Source organism: Aythya ferina (assembly GCF_964211825.1).
Source record: "Aythya ferina genome assembly, chromosome: Z".
Taxonomy (NCBI): Eukaryota; Metazoa; Chordata; class Aves; order Anseriformes; family Anatidae; genus Aythya; species Aythya ferina.
Window position 1 is genome coordinate 21430940 of NC_140299.1, and position 16813 is coordinate 21447752.

Consider the following 16813-nt stretch of genomic DNA (forward strand, 5'->3'; position numbering starts at 1 on the left):
TTGGGCAGCTTAACCATTGCTCACAAATTGGTTCTGTAGGCAGGGAAGCAGCACTGGAATTGTTACAGTATAAAATAATTGAGCACTCCTTCAGGATGCCTGCAAATTCAGGCAGCGTTTCTGAATCACTGACCTTTCAACTTGCATGAAGTGAATACTACACTACTTTTTGTTAATCTGTCTCTTCTGCATTTACTGGCAAAATGCCACACATGAAACAAATGACTTATCACAGAATCATAGAATATCCCAAGTTGGACTCAATGATCCTTGTGGTCCCTTCCAACTCCTGGCTCCACACAAAACCACCCAAAAATCAGACCATGTGTCTGAGAGCATTGTCCAAACACTTCTTGAACTCCACAGCTTGGTGCCATGACCACTTCCCTGTGGAGCCTGTCCCAGTGCCCAACCACCCTCTGATATCCAGTCCTGATACCCAGTCTTATGGTAGTTAATACATAGTTGTGCCATCACTTGCATCATGCTACAGAGTTAATGGTTACTGTTTTCCTGAATTGTAAGAGAGATCAAAGTGGATTTTTCTTTTGGTGGTTGCTATGTAGAGTTAACGTGAACTTCCTTGGGAAAAAACTCTGCCTTGTCCTTAGTAACAAATACATAATCCAAACTATATTAAGACACTTCAGTAAGTCAGGACACATGAATGTATTGCTTTGAGGTTCACTGAAAGCTTTGATCTATCTTAATCCTCCTCTTGGCCTTAAATGACAAAATTTTCTGACAAAAAATAGCTGCCTGACTTCACAGTTGAACACCTGCTATAACCACCTTCTGTCTGTGTTTAAGACCACTGGCCAGTTAGTAATTTTCTGCTGATTCCAACCGGTGTCTGATGGCAGTAAGGAGGTGGTAAAGGAGATGACACTGGTAATTTTAGGTCCCTCAGTGATACTTCCAGCAACTGACACCATGCCCCTAAGATAAATGCTCATTTCTGAAAAACACTTACTGGGATTTCTTGAATGGAAGTAGGTTACTAACAGACTTGGAATGCTAGTAGCTACCAGACAAAAGGAAGAAATGGACATCCCAAATCAAAAGGAATTGTTTAAATATATTTTAAAGGAAACAAAAACCAAGTGGAATGACTACAAATCCATTTTTGTTGCTGCTAAACAGACAAGTTATACTGTAAGTATTACAAGAATATACTGAGATCAAGTTCATGACCAGAGAACGGAGATCTCAGTTACGGCAGCATCAACCTGCATGTCACCGGGTAAATCTAAACATGCTCTGTTGCGTGGAAGTCCAGCATCTCACTTCAGTCCTGAAAGAATTTAACGCTTTTAAAATACAGAGCGGCATCTTCTTGCCTCTTCATTACCTGTGATAAAATTGTAATGTTCTTAATAAGAACCAGTGTGCACTCTGTATTCTGTTGCTTTTGTGAGAAAAGCTTGTCTCATTGCAGTCACTGCCGCTTCAGTAAGGCTTAGATAAGAAAATAAAGATCTTTCACTCTTCTGGTAGAATCTATGAGAAATGGATGCCTTCTGAATTGAAGCCATGCAACAGTCTGAAAAAGGGAAATAATTCATGTTATAATTTCCACTCGTTTATACAGCCAATTAAGTCATTTCCAAGTCACGCTGGCTGGCGAAGAATATAAGAAAGTAGCACAAAAGCAGCTATTGTTGTTCAAGTACTATAAAAATTGTTAGAAAGCTTACACTACAAGTTACTATTAAGTTTGCCAATTTAGAGATACATTTCCAGTGCAGTTACTGGTGGTGTGTCATACCAGGTTAGCTGCATCTCTTTGAAAAGTAGTGACCATGTTAATCGTCATGCTACGCTTACGAGGAACAGCTAGTTTTACCTTGAATTAAATTGAATTAGGACAGGATTCTTGTTCCAACATATATTACTCACCAGAAGAGCAGAAAATAGTACTAATTACTAAAATATCTGAATTATGTTAAGGCCTAATCCTCAAGGCAGCCAGACAGGGAAGGACTGTTTAAGTCTCCAGAGAAATTATGATAACCAATCCTGTTATTAGAGCCATTTTTAGCAGAGGCACTGTCTAGTGTCTAGAACACAAATTACAGAAGTAATGATCTTTAGCTAGTTCCATCTGAGTGCTGTAAGCAGCAGCAGTTTATACAGGGTTTATGCAGAGGAAAATGGTTAGTCCTCTTCCTATGTAACCCAATGCTTATCTGTTTGACACAGGGGTATAGAAGCAGGTAGAATTTGAAGAAGCTTAATAGGGTAAAGAGAAAATATTCACCTAATGAAGTCATCTATATCCATTGAACGAGCTCGTTTTTCAGAGAAACCCGTATCTTTTAGAACCGTCTGTATTTTCTCTGCAATTTTGAAGTTTTCAGGTATTTCCTATCAATGGAAAATGGGATACAAATTATTTTTCTATTCATAGCATAGGAACAGGTTAATTTAAATACTCTTTCTTTGCTTTTACAAGAGTTCTTCTTTCAAGTGACAAAAGCTGTAGCTTTTCTTCTCTGGATTACTGTATTCTTGCATCTGAGTTTTTATATCTTAGCTCATTCACTATAAATGAATCACCAACAGTATTGCTACACAGATTTGAAGTTTTCTTACTAGATTTTGGGAAAAGGCCATCCTTGAGACGTGTACAGCCAATATACTAACAACATCCCCAGATTTCATTTTTTTTCACTGTAACTTAGTGACCCTTTTAAACTGTTCCTTAAGAAAAACAGTTCCTCCCTTCCCAAAACTCTCTTGGAAAAGCTTTAACATGTCAAGCTTTTTAATTCTGATTTTTTTATTCTTACAAATGTTAGAGTTTAGGTCAGAGTACATATAAATAAAATGTAATATATTAAAAAGGAACTTACTCTATTATGTAAGGAACAATGAATTCGGTAATTATGATCCAACAACTGTTCTACAGCACTTGACCTGAAAGAAATTCAAATCTAGAATGAAAACTGATCTTTAATTTTTTTTTTTTTTGACTTAACTGGTTGTTCATCTTTAATATAAAAATAAACGAATAACTACACAGAGTTTTCTTCTTAAACAGCTGCCTAAAAGTTTAACTTGAGAAGTTTGCGACCTTAGCATAGATTCCCCATTGTGGTTTATCCCGAATTCTGCTGGCCTGCATATAACACTGCTAGATATTTACACAAAATAATGGACTCTCAAACTTCAAAAAATTCTAATATAAGTTACTTACTTAAAGGCTGCAGAGAGCGTCTTGTTTTTCCTAACAAAGGCTATCCTTACCAGACCATCCCATTCCTGAAATTAAAGCACACAGTACTTACTGAAAGGAACATATGGCTGCTAAAAACAAGAACACTATTGGCAATTTCACAAGAATATCAAATGCAAAAACATCTTTCCAGTAGAGTACTTTCTTAACAATACAAAGAGCACACATTTTTGGACAAAGCAACACAAATGGAAGGAAAAATACTTCACACAATACTACTGAGTACCACGGTCCAGATCTTAAGTGATGAGAATGTAGACACTTCAAGAAAATCTGCTAATGCTAGGCAAGGTTGAAATGGTCTTGAAGACCACAGCATTTTAAAAATTAACTTTGAGTATATTATCCTGCAGCATCTGTCTTCTGAGACTATGCAGAGTAAAGTAAGAGTTCTCAAAAACACTCCTTTGATCACAAGTAACTTAAGTCATCAATTGGAAGAAACTCTGTGCGATAATAATAAGCACTACGAAAAGGATATTATGAGTAGCAACTCTCCAATCGATACAGATTTGGTACCTCGGTCTTGTCAGAAACAGAATCATAGGATTGGATAGAAGGGACCTTAAAGACCACACCCTCAGTAAGTTCGCAGATGACACCAAGTTAGGTGCGTGTGTTGATCTGCTTGAGGGTAGGAAAGCTCTGCAGGAGGATCTGGATAGGCTGCACCGATGGGCTGAGGTCAACTGCATGAAGTTCAACAAGGCCAAGTGCCGGGTCCTGCACCTGGGGCGCAATAACCCCAAGCAGAGCTACAGGCTGGGAGAGGAATGGTTGGAGAGCTGCCAGGCAGAGAAGGACCTGGGAGTGATGGTGGATAGTCGGCTGAATATGAGCCAGCAGTGTGCTCAGGTGGCCAAGAAGGCCAACGGCATCCTGGCTTGTATCAGAAACAGTGTGGCCAGCAGGGCTAGGGAGGTGATCGTCCCCCTGTACTCGGCTCTGGTGAGGCCGCACCTCGAGTACTGTGTTCAGTTTTGGGCCCCTCGCTACAAGAAGGACATCGAGGTGCTTGAGCGGGTGCAGAGAAGGGCGACGAAGCTGGTGAGGGGCCTGGAGAACAAGTCCTACGAGGAGCAGCTGAGGGAGCTGGGCTTGTTCAGCCTGGAGAAGAGGAGGCTCAGGGGCGACCTTATCGCTCTTTTTAGGTACCTCAAGGGAGGCTGTAGCGAGGTGGGGGTTGGCCTATTCTCCCACGTGCCTGGTGACAGGATGAGGGGGAATGGGCTTAAGTTGTGCCAGGGGAGTTTTAGGTTAGATGTTAGGAAGAACTTCTTCACTGAAAGGGTTGTGAGGCACTGGAACAGGCTGCCCAGGGAAGTGGTGGAGTCACCATCCCTGGAAGTCTTCAAAAGACGTTTAGATGTAGAGCTTAGGGAAATGGTTTAGTGGGGACTGCTAGCGTTAGGTCAGAGGTTGGACTCGATGATCTTGAGGTCTCTTCCAACCTAGAAAATTCTGTGATTCTGTAATTCCAACCCCCTGCCATGGGCAGGGACACCTCCCACCAGACCAGGCTGCCCAAAGCCCCATCCAGCCTGGCCTTGAACATCTCCAGGGACGGGACATCCACAGCTTCTCTGGGCAGCCTGTGCCAGTTCCTCACCACCCTCTGAGTGAAGAATTTTTTCCATCTATCTGATCTAAATCTACCCTCTTCTATATTAAAGCCATTTCCTGTTGTCCTATCACTCCACTCCCTGACAAAGAGTCCCTCTCCAGCTTTCCTGTAGGCGCCCTTTAGGTACTGGAAGGCCTCAATAAAGTATCCCTGGAGCCTTCTCTTCTCCAGGTTAAACAGCCCCAACTCTCTCAGCCTGTTCTCATAGGAGAGGTTCTCCAGCACTCTCAACACCCTCGTGGCCCCTCTCTGGATTTGTTCCAGTAAATCCATGTCCTTCTTGTGCTGAGGGCTCCAAAGCTGAACACAGTGCAGTCTCACAAGAGCGGAGCAGAGGGGAAGAATCCCCTCCCTCACCCTGCTGGCCATGCTGCTTTTGATGCAGCCCAGGATACAGTTGGCTTTCTGGGCTGCAAGCTCACATTGCCAGTTCATGTCAAGCTTCTTGTCAACTGACACCCCCAGGTCCTTCTCCTCAAGGCTGCTCTCAATCCATTCTCCACCCAGCCTGTATTGGTGCTTGTATTTTTAAGTATTGCAAGAAAAGTTGCACGCAACTACGTGCAGATAATGCAGTAATACAAGCCTGATCAACACAAGAGTAAATGTTGTGGTGTTTTGTAAATACCAATGGATACTTAGTTGTTTATGTTGTTTTCACTACTGACTAACAAGTCCAAAGAAGTGAAACAAAATTAAACACTATTACTAGAATATTACATTGTCATTACACTATACAACACTTACCTGAAAGTTGATAGGTGGTGGTGGGTTCTTTGGCTCTATTCTGACAACGCTGGATTCCACTTTGGGTGGAGGCCTGAAGTTGTTCTTTCCAACCTGTTAGAAGTTAGGCAGCTGCATGAATAGGCAGCGAATCCTCACGTTCTTAGAGACATTATTCTCTCTTTGATAGCTTTCTTAAGTAAAGCAGAACGACATACCTTCATCAGATGGTCCACTCGAGCTAATAACTGGGTATTAATAGAAAGTCTGCAGTATAGCTTAGTTCCTGGTTTTGCAACCAAACGAAGTGCAAATTCCCTTTGAAACATAAGTATTGCACACCTGAGAGTAACAGAAATGAGAAAATGAATTCTAAGTCTAACCAACTTTTAACTTAAAAGCTAACTGCTAGTTAGAAAATATTTTTTCCCCCCTCAGGACTTAAAGGAATGAAATTCTGTGATATGCACACACTCCCTTGATTAGGTCAGACTGAGAAACAAACAAATAATAAAAAAAAAAATACAACTTGGTAAAACTATCCAAGTTTCATTAAAACTACAATAGAGTTTTGTTCTCTATACTGCTAAATGGATCAGAGAGAGTCCAGTCTCAGAGTTTCATGCATGACAAATAATTTTGAGAAATTTCACAGCAAGCCCGCCAAATACAAGTTCTCTAACACTGTAAGATGACCAGTAACGTCACTAATGTTAATATTTCAGTGTGAGAAATGAAGAACTACTGTCATGGTGAAGAACACACAGAAGTACCTGGGCAGTTACATTTTTAAACCAGACAATAATAAATGTCTTGGCTTCAATTCTACCCTTAGCACGTACTTCCTAACATAGGAAGACATTTGAAATGTTACCATGCCCTGCTTATCCTTGGAATAACAATTATTTATAATCTGAGTGCAAACAGGTGGCATTCTTCCTTTCATCAGCTTGACTCTCACACCAAAACTAAGTTTATCCTTATGCATTAGTTGATATGTTAACTACTTGACATTAACCAATTATCAATCATTGACAGTTTTCATATTATAGAAAAAAAAATGGTGTGGCTCTGATCCACCAAAATGGTATTTAAAAAAAATGATTTGTGAACATTTGTAAAACTATTTTTTTGCCTCTTCCACCCTGCCCCCAATCTGGTAATCTAGAGCAGTGCTCTTGTACATACCTGAAAAAAGGTCTATGAAGTAACAACTTGAAAACAAATGGTGAGGAAATCTGAGAAAAAAAAATAACATCAGTAGTGTAACTTCCAGGCGCTATCATTAACAAAAAAGTTTCATCATGTTTTTTAGTGCATACCTGGTAAGGTAAATTAGCTACACATGCATCAAAGAACGGTAACTCTGTTTTCAAGACATCTCCAACCTTGATTTCAAGTTTGTTTGCCAGACACCTGGGTGAAAATATACTGTGGTTATCATCAGATAAGCACATTGCCAATGTTTTTGCCAAAGCAGCTCCACTGCTTTAAGTCATCACTACTTCAAAGGCTGATACTTACGTGCCCTGGACTCTCTTCTGAAGTTCACCCACAAGTCTAGGGTCAATTTCACAGGCAATAACCTGAAAATAAAGAAGATACTTAGAACTTAATACACAAACTCCTCCTAGCTGGGATTAAAACTACAACTGTAAAAAAAGGATCAAATAAATATTGCTATGTGATTAAGAAAGTCTTAAATACTTCTCATTATGCTACACACCTTTTTTTCTGCCCCCATAAAACATGCAAAAGTTATCACATAAACTGATAACAGCGATGTAGTTTGACAAAGCCATGCATATTTTACAAACGCAGCTAAAAAAATCATTGCTATACATGCGAATGTTAAGAAAAATACACTTTATTCTATTTTTTTAACCAGGTAGCTGAAAACGCTTCTCTATGCCAAAGGCCAAGCCATAACATACGGGAAGGTGGTGGTAGAGTCACACTTACTTTTTTTACTTTCTCTAGCATTTTTACTGTCAGGTTGCCAGTTCCAGGGCCGACTTCCAGAATGACGTCTGTACGTCGTAAGGCAGCCTAAGAACAGACAAAATAATAAATAAAAAAAAAAGTATTAAGTAAATAAATAAGAAGTGTTTTTCTGGAACTGATTTCTAGCAGCAATTCGATTATGAAATGAAAGGTGTAAGGAGCTCAATAAAAAGCTGAAATCAGCTAATAAAGAAATATGAATGTATTTATTTATTTATTTATTTATTAAGGAAACGTTGTACAAGTTAACTAGGAGCGGCACTTGACCGCGCACAGCCAAGTAAGCGAGTTATCAGCCCCCTGCCGGCTCGGCACCTCCAGCGCCCACCTTCTCGATGATGCTGTTGACGACGAGCGGGTTCTTCAGGATGTGCTGCCCGGCGCCGGTGTTGAAGAGGATCCCTGCGGAGAAGCACAGAGTCACACACACACACAGCCATAACGCCGCTCCTGCCCTGCTCTGCCCTGCCCTGCCCACCCAGGACCCCCCGCTCCGCGGCCTCCCACCCCCCACCCCGGGACCCGGCCTCACCGGGCGCCTTCCCCTCGGGGCGCTCCCTCCGCGGCCGCTTCCCGGCCCGCGCCTTGGGCATGGCGGCGGTGGGCCCGGCCCCGGCCCGGCTGCGAGCACACGTGCGTCCGCCGCGGCGCCCAGCCGGCACTACGCGAACCGTGGAGCACCGCGGCGGGGCGGGGCGGGGCGGGAGGCGGTGCCCCCGGGCAGGCACACGGCTTGTGTGACAAGCACACATCCCTGACGCGCTTGGGATAAATATGCGGGTTTGTCCGAATGGCTGGATCTATTGTGCTGCTCGGTTATTTCCTCTTTTGTATAGGATCCTCACGGGAACACGCTTTCCTCTTTTCTCTTATATATGGGAACGTCCATGTCCGTGCCCCTAGCATCACAGAGAACATCAGCCTGTTTTCCCAGCTAATTACTTGTATTTCTTAGTTAAGTAATATTTAATATATAGTGCTAGGGAAGTCAATGGCGTTGGTTACTTGGACATTGTTTTATTTGTTGTGAGTTAAAAAAACGTACGTACACACACACAGACAAAACAGAATACCCATTCCAGGTAGCTGTGGAATGGGTATTTCAGGCAGGAAAAAACAGTGAGAATAGATAGCAAGGCAAAAGAGAAAAACTGTTAACAGCGGAGAAAAGAAGCATTTTTTAATAAAGGATGTTCTGTGTCAGAGTATTATTCATTATTCAGCATTATGCTGCTATATACAGATAACTAGAACTATTCCTTCTTTCGTGAATCCTTGAGGGGCCTCCCATATTCCAGGACCTACTGTTTAACCTTTTTCACTCTCGAAGACGTGACCAAGAGGTGATTCAGGACAACGCTAGAGCCACGCGATGCTTCAACTCGCACAAACGGGCTACCACCAGTTCATCGCCACAACCCGTGCCTTGCATCTGAACAGCCCCGCGTCGCTGCGCGCCGTGCGGGTGGGTGCTCGCTGCGGCTCCCAGCGGGAGGGCTGCGGCTGTGCACAGCAGCGCCCACCGTGACGCGGCCGTTAGGCAGCCGTTAGGCAGCCGTTACGCGGCCGTTTAACGGCCGTTACCCCCTCACCCACGCCACGCCCTCACCCCCTCCCCCTCAGCGGCACGCGCATGCGCGCCGTCGAGCGAGCGGGGAGGGAGCGCCCCCCTCCCGCATGCGTCGCTGGGCGATGACGTCACCCTCGGAGCGCCCCCCCCCTTCCCCCTCCCTTCTCTCTCCCCTCCTCCCCCCTCCCCTCCGGGCTCGTGGCGCCCGCTTCGGAGCGGGCGGGGGTCGCGCGCCAGGCCCGGCCCCGCCCACCCCGGGCCTCGCCCCGCCCACCTCCGGCCTCGCCCCGCCCACCCCCGCGTGCGGCGCCGCCGCCGCCCGCCGCCAAGGGTGAGCCGCGCGCCGGGCCCGCGCTGCACGCGCTGCTGCCGCCGCCGCCATCGTCGCGGGGCTCAACGGCCGCCAACCGCCGCCTGCTGTGAGGGGGCGGCCGCGCCCCGGGTACCGCAGCGGGCCGGGCCGGGCCGGGCCGGGGCGGGGGGTGCCGGGGCCCGGCCGGGAGGCGGGGAGGGGGCGAGGCGGCCTCGGCCGCGCTGCTGGGCGCCGCGTGTGCTGCCCGCCGCCCGCCACGCCTCGCCTCGCCTCGCCTCGCCTCGCCTCAGCCGCGGCGGGTGGCTGCGCTCCGCGCTTCTCGGCCCCGCCAGGGGAGGTCCGGCAGCGAGCGGCGGGGGCTGCTGCCGAGAGGCAGAACTTGTGCGCCGTGGGGAAGGGGCGAGTGCCGTCCCGTTACGCGTGCTTTGTTGGTAAATGCGCCCGTTTTCCTCCTGCAGGTTCTCGAGGGACAGCAGGTGACAACTTAGCGGGAGCGGCTCCTTCCCAAAACCGAAGGCAGGGTGGGTGCAGGAGTGGTGAGTTGTGCCTCCTGTTTGTGTTTGCGTCCAAGTTGGCAACACGTGTGAAGCGTAGGAACGAGGCCCTAAACACAGTGCTGATGCAGCTCCAAGCTTCTGCTGCTGCAAACCTTGCCTCAACCATCAACTGTGTCTGTAACGTGCGTGCAGTGCCTTTCGGATTCATGCTTGTAATACGTGGGACCACCTCAGTCCTTACAAATAGCACGTTCCTTATGGGCTTTGACTTATTTTTACTTATTCGACTTATTTGACTTATTTTGACTTCGTTTTAACTCTAGTATCTTTCATCACTCTCCACATTTCTTCTTGCATTCCGTCATTTTAATGTTCTGCAGAAGGGCGTTTTGTACCATATATATATACATGGCCTAATAAAGGTTTTTGTTGCCCAAGCTGAACATAGAAAATTTTGAAACTGTATCATCAGACGCTAGTTCTAACCATCTTCTGAAATTGTTTTCAATTCAATATTCAGTTCAATTAACTATTTAATAATTAAAGTCTCTGCATGAAGGCAGACTGAACCTTGCATTTCCGTGTCAGTTCTTGAATACTAATTCACCATGAAGTGTTGAGATGTTTTTTTGAAAATCTACTAAAACGAGATGAGCTAGGAAGAATAGGGAATACGACTAGTCTTATGAGTTTGGTCATTGCATAAACTGACTATTAAATGTTAAAAATATTTTTCTGTTGTCTCCATGTATCTTTTTTTTTTCCTTTTTCTCTGTTATTGGTACCAAGCCCTGTGACGTGGTTTCCTCTGAGCTATATCCAAGCATATTCCTTGGAATAGTCCCACTGTTAGTTTTTATTCCTGTTATTTCTGTTGGGATTTTTGGATAGTTTCATTTGGCCAGTTTCCACTTACCATAAGAGGCCATTTTTCTTCATCTGCATATTTTATAATGTAATCTGAGATACCTCTGTAAATATTATCAGCCTTGCTTGCAGCTCTCCATTATTCCTGTGTTCCTCCTTTTTCTTTACTACTTCTTCCCTGGTCTCTTCTGCATGCTGATTTTTCTTAGACCTGGGTTTTAGTTTCAGTGTTGTACTCTTGTAAAAAATATTTACACATGCAAATTGTTACAAATAAGTTCTAGTCTTCTGTTTCTGTCAGTAACAGTGAGGAGAAGAAACACTGTAGCTCCTTCCTATATAAGCGCTGTTATTTCTCTTTATTATGTTTTCAATTGGCAAAGCATAGGCAGTCTTTCTGCCTTTTTTATTTACATAAAAAAGCTACTGTTTTTGAAAGTCTTAATAATGACTAACATTAATCTTTGTAGTGATTGTGTTCATTAGTGTAGTTGTTAATGATTCTAGAAATACCCAGAATATTCAGAATACTGGTGGTTTGTTTGTTTGTTTTTACTGCTCAGTAGAATTACTAACATCTGGCATGATTGATACAGGTACTATAATCTTAGGAAAAGAGGCTCATAGGAAAATTTATAGAATGGTGGAGAGACATTGGAATGTTTACCAGCTGTTCCTGAAATTGACCGTATCCTTACAAGCATTGCTAATGCCATGTGAATATTGCTGCAGATGCTAGCTTTTATGTTACTTGTTTTTTTTTGTTTGTTTTTTTTTTTTTTTTTAGAAGGTGTCCCGTTACTGGTTTTTATGGCTTTTCAGAATAGAAACTTTGTTTTTTTTCCATTTTCCTCAAAATAAATGTGCTGAAAAACAGTCAGTCCTAAGTTTCTTGTTGAACTTCCCAAGCTGCAGTTTGTAGCTTTAATCTATCATCTGCCATTGACCAGAAGAGTTTGCCTCTGTCTTCTTTGAAAGTACTCTTCAGGTAGTTGTTTGTTATTTGTAGGTGTCTTTTAAGTCATCACTTAGCTCTGCTTCACTGACTGAACAAGTCCTCAACATCTCTTCATAAGTCAGACCCCAATCATGTTAGTAACTCCGGGCTTTCCAATTTCTGCACTTTTTTTCTTTGAACTGGGGAAAGGGAGAGCAATGATGGCAAAACTGAAGACAGTGTGCTAGAAGCAGTCTCACATATTGCTGCATAGAAGAGAATGATAACACCCTTAGAGCTGCTTACCATGTCCCTCTTAAAGTAGCCCAGAATGTAGTTTGCATTATTTTCAGTGATAACACTATGTATTTTGTGCAATATTTTAACCAATTTCAGAGGATCGTAACTGGATCAGTTCTTACACCTCATCATGGTGGAAAAGAATTTATGGAATTAACAAAAAAATAACAAGTGTACAGAATTAATTATTGGGATATGAATGAATACTGCGTTGTTTAAAGCTCAAAAAAATGAAGCTTGTAGGCATTTACAAATGAAATCTTTGGTTTGTTCCCTTGCAGATACGTAGTTATTCTTTTTTTTGTTTGTTTTCATAATTGGTGAGTGATTCTAAAATTCAGATGTGTGTCAGTGTCATGGGAAAAGTACCTGTATACCTTGTAGTCTCTATTAAGAGGACTGACTGATAATGGAAAACATGATGGCAGAACATTCAAGATACTAGGACTGTATGTGTGTTTTCTTACAAAGAGAAAGAGTGGAGGGTAGAACAGCAAAAGTGGATCCTGGGTTTTTGCAATGGAAAGGATATGTAGGAGTTAGTGAGTGGGAACAGAAGTGCTGAGCACTGGAAGCTAAGAATGAGAAGACAGCATTGGTTTTCCCAGTGTCTCAAGAACACCGCTGGCTCATTGTGCTGAGGGGTTGCATTTGATGTGTTATATATTTTCTAGGTGTAAGCAAAGTTTTTTATTTCAATGTAAGCCGGGGAATATGCTGCTCTCTCAGGTCTGTGCATGCGCAGTATGGTTGTCGAGAATAGGTTTCCTTCTTGTATGTGGTTAGGCTCACTTCCTTCATACAAGCAGAAACTCTAATATGGCAATAAACCCATGCTTTGATTTGCAATTGTAAGATGTTCAATACCCTCAGCTGAAGGGATTTCTTTTCTTTTTATCCCCATGTGCTTCCTGCTTTATTGTGATAGCAATGGGTATGAACCACAGAAAAGCAGCAGAAAGCAACAAGTGCTGCTGCAGTTGCTCACTGCTTATTTTGAAAACAAGCTCTGAGATTAGATGTAGATGTCAGAAATGCTAAGCTTTACCCAGTGATCAAGCTTGGAAATTCTATCTTCTACTACTCAAAAGTGCAGCCCCTGTCTGTCTTCTAAGAAAGTGGTGTTTGTAATGTAGATAGACTCCACCAATGTTTCTATACATCTGGCATGGCTGTGAAGGTACCCAAAAGATAACAGGTATTTAATACTTGCCTCATGTGTTTCACCTTTAGCATGTCTTGTAGAACTTGTTTAACAATGAATTGGGTACTGGAAGTACTCAGCAGACTGTGGAGAAAATCCTTGTTCCTGTGGTGTAACTCATCTGTGATGTAACCCATGTCCCTTGTTTTTTGCTGTGCAACAGAAAAGACTTTTGCACCTCCTGTTTTAAAAGTGGTCTGACCTGGAACAGCCCTGCTTCAGCTTTTATGTAATTCCTAAAGTTGTGGTTTGGTGGGGCTTTTGTCATCCTAATGCAATCCAGCTGTGTTCCACTGTTAATTCAATCTCTGATTTAATGTATTTGTTCTATTTATCTAATGAAAATGTTTGAAATAATATATATATTTTTTAAATAGGTACCTTTATATTATGTACTTAAGCTCGTGGATGGTTGGAGGGAGTATAAATTTTTCTGTCTTGTGTTTTTATGGTATGCAAAGCTTTAACTGTCAGCTAAGCACCAGACCTGGCTGGGTCCTGTCTGCAGGAGCTGATAGCACAAAAGCATCTCTGCACTGACAGCAGTAAAAGTTTGTGTTCTGGGAGGATCCACTAACACCTGAGATAGGAGCTGATGTGCTAATTGGGTTGATCATATTTACAGAGTGCATGCAGGAGATAGGATTTCTCTTGAAAATAAAGTTGTTTTTGGGAAAGGAATATCAGGAGAGACCTTTGAATCAGAATTCAAATTTCCTGTTAAAACCAGAGCCTGTAATGGCTTGATGCCATTGCTGGAAGTGCTGTGTTCTTCCAACCTCCCATAGCCCCTTCGGGTGTCTGCTGAACAGTGTGCTCAGGTGACTTGACACGCTAACCTTGCAAAACACACAAAAAAAATGGAAAAACAACTTTTGGTTCTCTGGATTGAATAGTGAGTTCAGCTGGCTTACCAAAAGTGAGGTTGAGAGATGGTGAAAAGAAGGGAGTGGAAAGACAAAATCAAGAGGAAAGGGAGCTGGGAGGGTGTGGTGGAAAGGGAAGTATATGTCTCCCTTTTGGGGCTGATATTTTAAATTGGCTCTGTTTTAATATATGTTTGTTTGAAGTATTTCTTTATGAAGCAGAAATAATAATAATAGAAATAAAAAGATTGGTATACCCAGGATTTTTTTTCCTTTTAGGAATTGCTTGTAGTTGAAAGTTCACTAGCTTAAAGGAATGCTGAAGTCATCTTGAAGGCATGCTTTTTTTTTCCTGTATCTGAATCTGGTAATTGATTTAACTTTTTTAAAATTTAAATGAAAAGTACTTTTCTAGTGTTAAGATTGGTATTAGCAACATGTCCTTTTCTCATAAAAATCAAAGTTTTCCATTTCACTGAAAAGGGGCATCCCTAAACAAGGGTACTCATTCATTCTTAGAGTACTGTTAAGCATCTTAATATAGATCATGGATCTCCTAATAGCTGTCAATGTTTCTTTATTAAAACTGCAGTTGGATGAACACTTCCAGCTGCCACAAACCAGTACTACTGAAGAAGCACCTTCTTGCAGTTCTGCCTGCTCTTTTATGCCCAGCACCCTTAGTTGCCTGGTAGTGTGGTGTGGAAACGACGGGGGAACTTGATGCAAATAAAAATTTATGCATTTTCCCCACCCTCCTCCAGCATCCAGCATTTAAGGGGTGCAGGGGTAAGCACAGGGTGGTACTCTTTACTTTAGTGATCATAACTTTTTCTATAGGCATAACTTATTTGTAATTAGCTTAAGCTGCGAAGCTTAATTTTATCTTCTATTTCGCTTATGACAGCCTCATTAAATGTTGTCTGAGGGATATCGTCTACATGGGGTCAGAAAACAACATTGTAAATTTGTGGAAGAACTGAGGGCTGTTAAATTCAAATGGCCTGCTTCTAGGAAGTCCTTGAACCACAGTCTTCTGGAGGATGGGAGAGTTTTTCAGAAATATTACTGAAAGCTTGTCATATTCCAGTGTTCTCACTTGGGTATCCAGTATGGTCTTTGTCAGAGATAGAATAATGGGTTAAATTATTTTTCGTTCTGACCTGCTAAGGTTGTTCTAGGAGTGAGCCCCATTTTTTTTTTTTTTTTAAGTGAAAATGCAGACTTCTTGAATAATGAAAAGCATTATCAAAAAAGAAACTTTGCAAATACTTTGATTTTTTTTTTTAACATCTTTAGATCTGTCAGGTAATTATTTTGAAATCAGAAAAAGAAAAACGTCCTTGTAGGTTTTTGTTTGTATTACACTAACTTCAATAAGCAAGTTACCTAATGACAGCTGTTCTTGATGAATTATATGAAGCTTTATTAACAGCACTGTTCCCTGGGGAAAGGACAAAAAAAAAACTCCTTTTATGCATTCAATTCACATGTAGCTGAGAAACAGTTTTGTTTATCAAACATTATGTTAGTTTTTTAGTGAAAAATCAGTTGTTACGTAAAAGTTCATTAATGATTTTTTCCATGTACTTGCAATGGATGTTTACAGCAAGTATCTGGATATATGCCACAGAATTGCTGTTGACACGTGCAGTTTTCCTGTGCAGTTTTCCCTGTTCTTCTTTGAAGAACATGGTTCAGCAAAAGGCTTAAAATAAAGTTATTTGGAATTTAAGAAATTATGTAACATTTTGCTTAGGCATGTACACACTGCAAGCCTGTTAACTTTCAGAAATTGTCTTTTTGGCTTTCACCTCACAATTAAAACTAATGTTTAGCAATTTTTTTTAGTTGATTAGGTGCTCCAAAATTATACTTTATCAGGTTCTGTTTGCTGGTGTAAGATGAGAATGTATTTCTTTTGGAAAGCAAATAGTTTGACTTTTAAATGGAAATAAATGAAATCACTTAAAATATTAATAATAGTTTTGATCTTGTAGGAATTGAGATATGTTTTTGTCTTTTGTGCAAATTCTACATCTACTTCTTTGGACGTTTTACCCCCATTTACTTATTTTCCTCCATTCTTTTCCCTCACTACCTTTCTTTTAGGTTCTCTGAAATTCTGTTAGCTATGATAGACATACTTTAGCACTGTAGTGTTTATACCAGAAAAATCTGAATGTTATCTTTTACTGCAGCTTTGCTTGTGTGTCTGTTTTAATCAAGTTCTTTGTGCTGTGCGATATAAAGTTCCTATTGTGATCCATGTGAGTTAACCCAGTGTTTTTATGTGCTGTCATTGTCTTGCTGCTTCCTGGTTAATTTTGGCTGTGCAGTGATGCAGGCAGACAGCATAGGGTACTCAAGATACCAAAATACTCCCTGAAAGGGAGAAAAATAAATGATACAGCACCTAAATATGTTGTCTTACTGTCATGCCTACAAGATCATTTACAGGTTTATCATTTCTTGATTACTTTTGATGGAAAAATGTACCTAGCAGGACTTTTAGTATAATACCCAAGTCTTACCTTGACTTTGTTTCTTGGTTCTGTGCAAACCAGTCCTGGCTCGATTTTACAGTGTGCATCAGGGTCTTGGTTCCATGGAAATTGATGGCCTTCTAAGAAGAAAGCTTAGAATTTGAATGTGTAAAGTTATGTG

General features: G+C 41.9%; 2 protein-coding genes across 7 annotated transcripts in view; one reads left to right on the forward strand and one right to left on the reverse strand.

Moving 5' to 3' along the window:
• Nucleotides 1–1058: 1058 nt before the first annotated feature.
• Nucleotides 1059–9174, reverse strand: DIMT1 (DIM1 rRNA methyltransferase and ribosome maturation factor). 2 transcript variants are annotated; one of them, XM_084505251.1, is made up of 12 exons: nt 8906–9174; nt 7921–7994; nt 7551–7637; nt 7113–7174; nt 6911–7004; nt 6777–6826; nt 5807–5930; nt 5610–5702; nt 3200–3264; nt 2856–2919; nt 2261–2367; nt 1059–1543 (listed from the first exon to the last, which is right to left on the reverse strand). In XM_084505251.1, the coding sequence occupies exons 3-12, from the start codon at nt 7569–7571 to the stop codon at nt 1501–1503; spliced, it is 723 nt and encodes a 240-aa protein (XP_084361377.1). In that variant the 5' UTR covers nt 7572–7637; nt 7921–7994; nt 8906–9174; the 3' UTR covers nt 1059–1500. The 2 variants fall into 2 exon arrangements, with proteins under 2 accessions (XP_084361377.1, XP_084361376.1); XM_084505250.1 differs by lacking the exon at nt 8906–9174 and adding an exon at nt 8125–8258.
• A 258-nt stretch (nt 9175–9432) lies between these two features.
• Nucleotides 9433–16813, forward strand: part of IPO11 (importin 11) — a 99868-nt gene continuing 92487 nt past the window's right edge. For 3 of the 5 annotated variants that reach the window (XM_084504701.1, XM_084504704.1, XM_084504705.1), the window contains exons 1-2: nt 9468–9604; nt 9934–10011. The gene's annotated coding sequence lies outside the window, so the exon portion shown is untranslated. Of the gene's footprint in view, nt 9605–9933; nt 10012–16813 lie in introns of all 5 variants that reach the window. The other 2 variants (XM_084504702.1, XM_084504703.1) reach the window with 2 other exon arrangements.

Bases quoted from the DNA above. Each gene is read 5' to 3' on its own strand.
- DIMT1 (XM_084505250.1), bottom strand. From the start codon at position 8,185: ATGCCCAAGGCGCGGGCCGGGAAGCGGCCGCGGAGGGAGCGCCCCGAG. The intron at 7,175-7,550 runs GTAAGTGTGACT...CTTTATTTTCAG, and splicing joins TGCTAGAGAAAGTAAAAAAA to GTTATTGCCTGTGAAATTGA. The intron at 2,920-3,199 runs GTAAGTAACTTA...AATTTCTTTCAG, and splicing joins ACGCTCTCTGCAGCCTTTAA to GTCAAGTGCTGTAGAACAGT.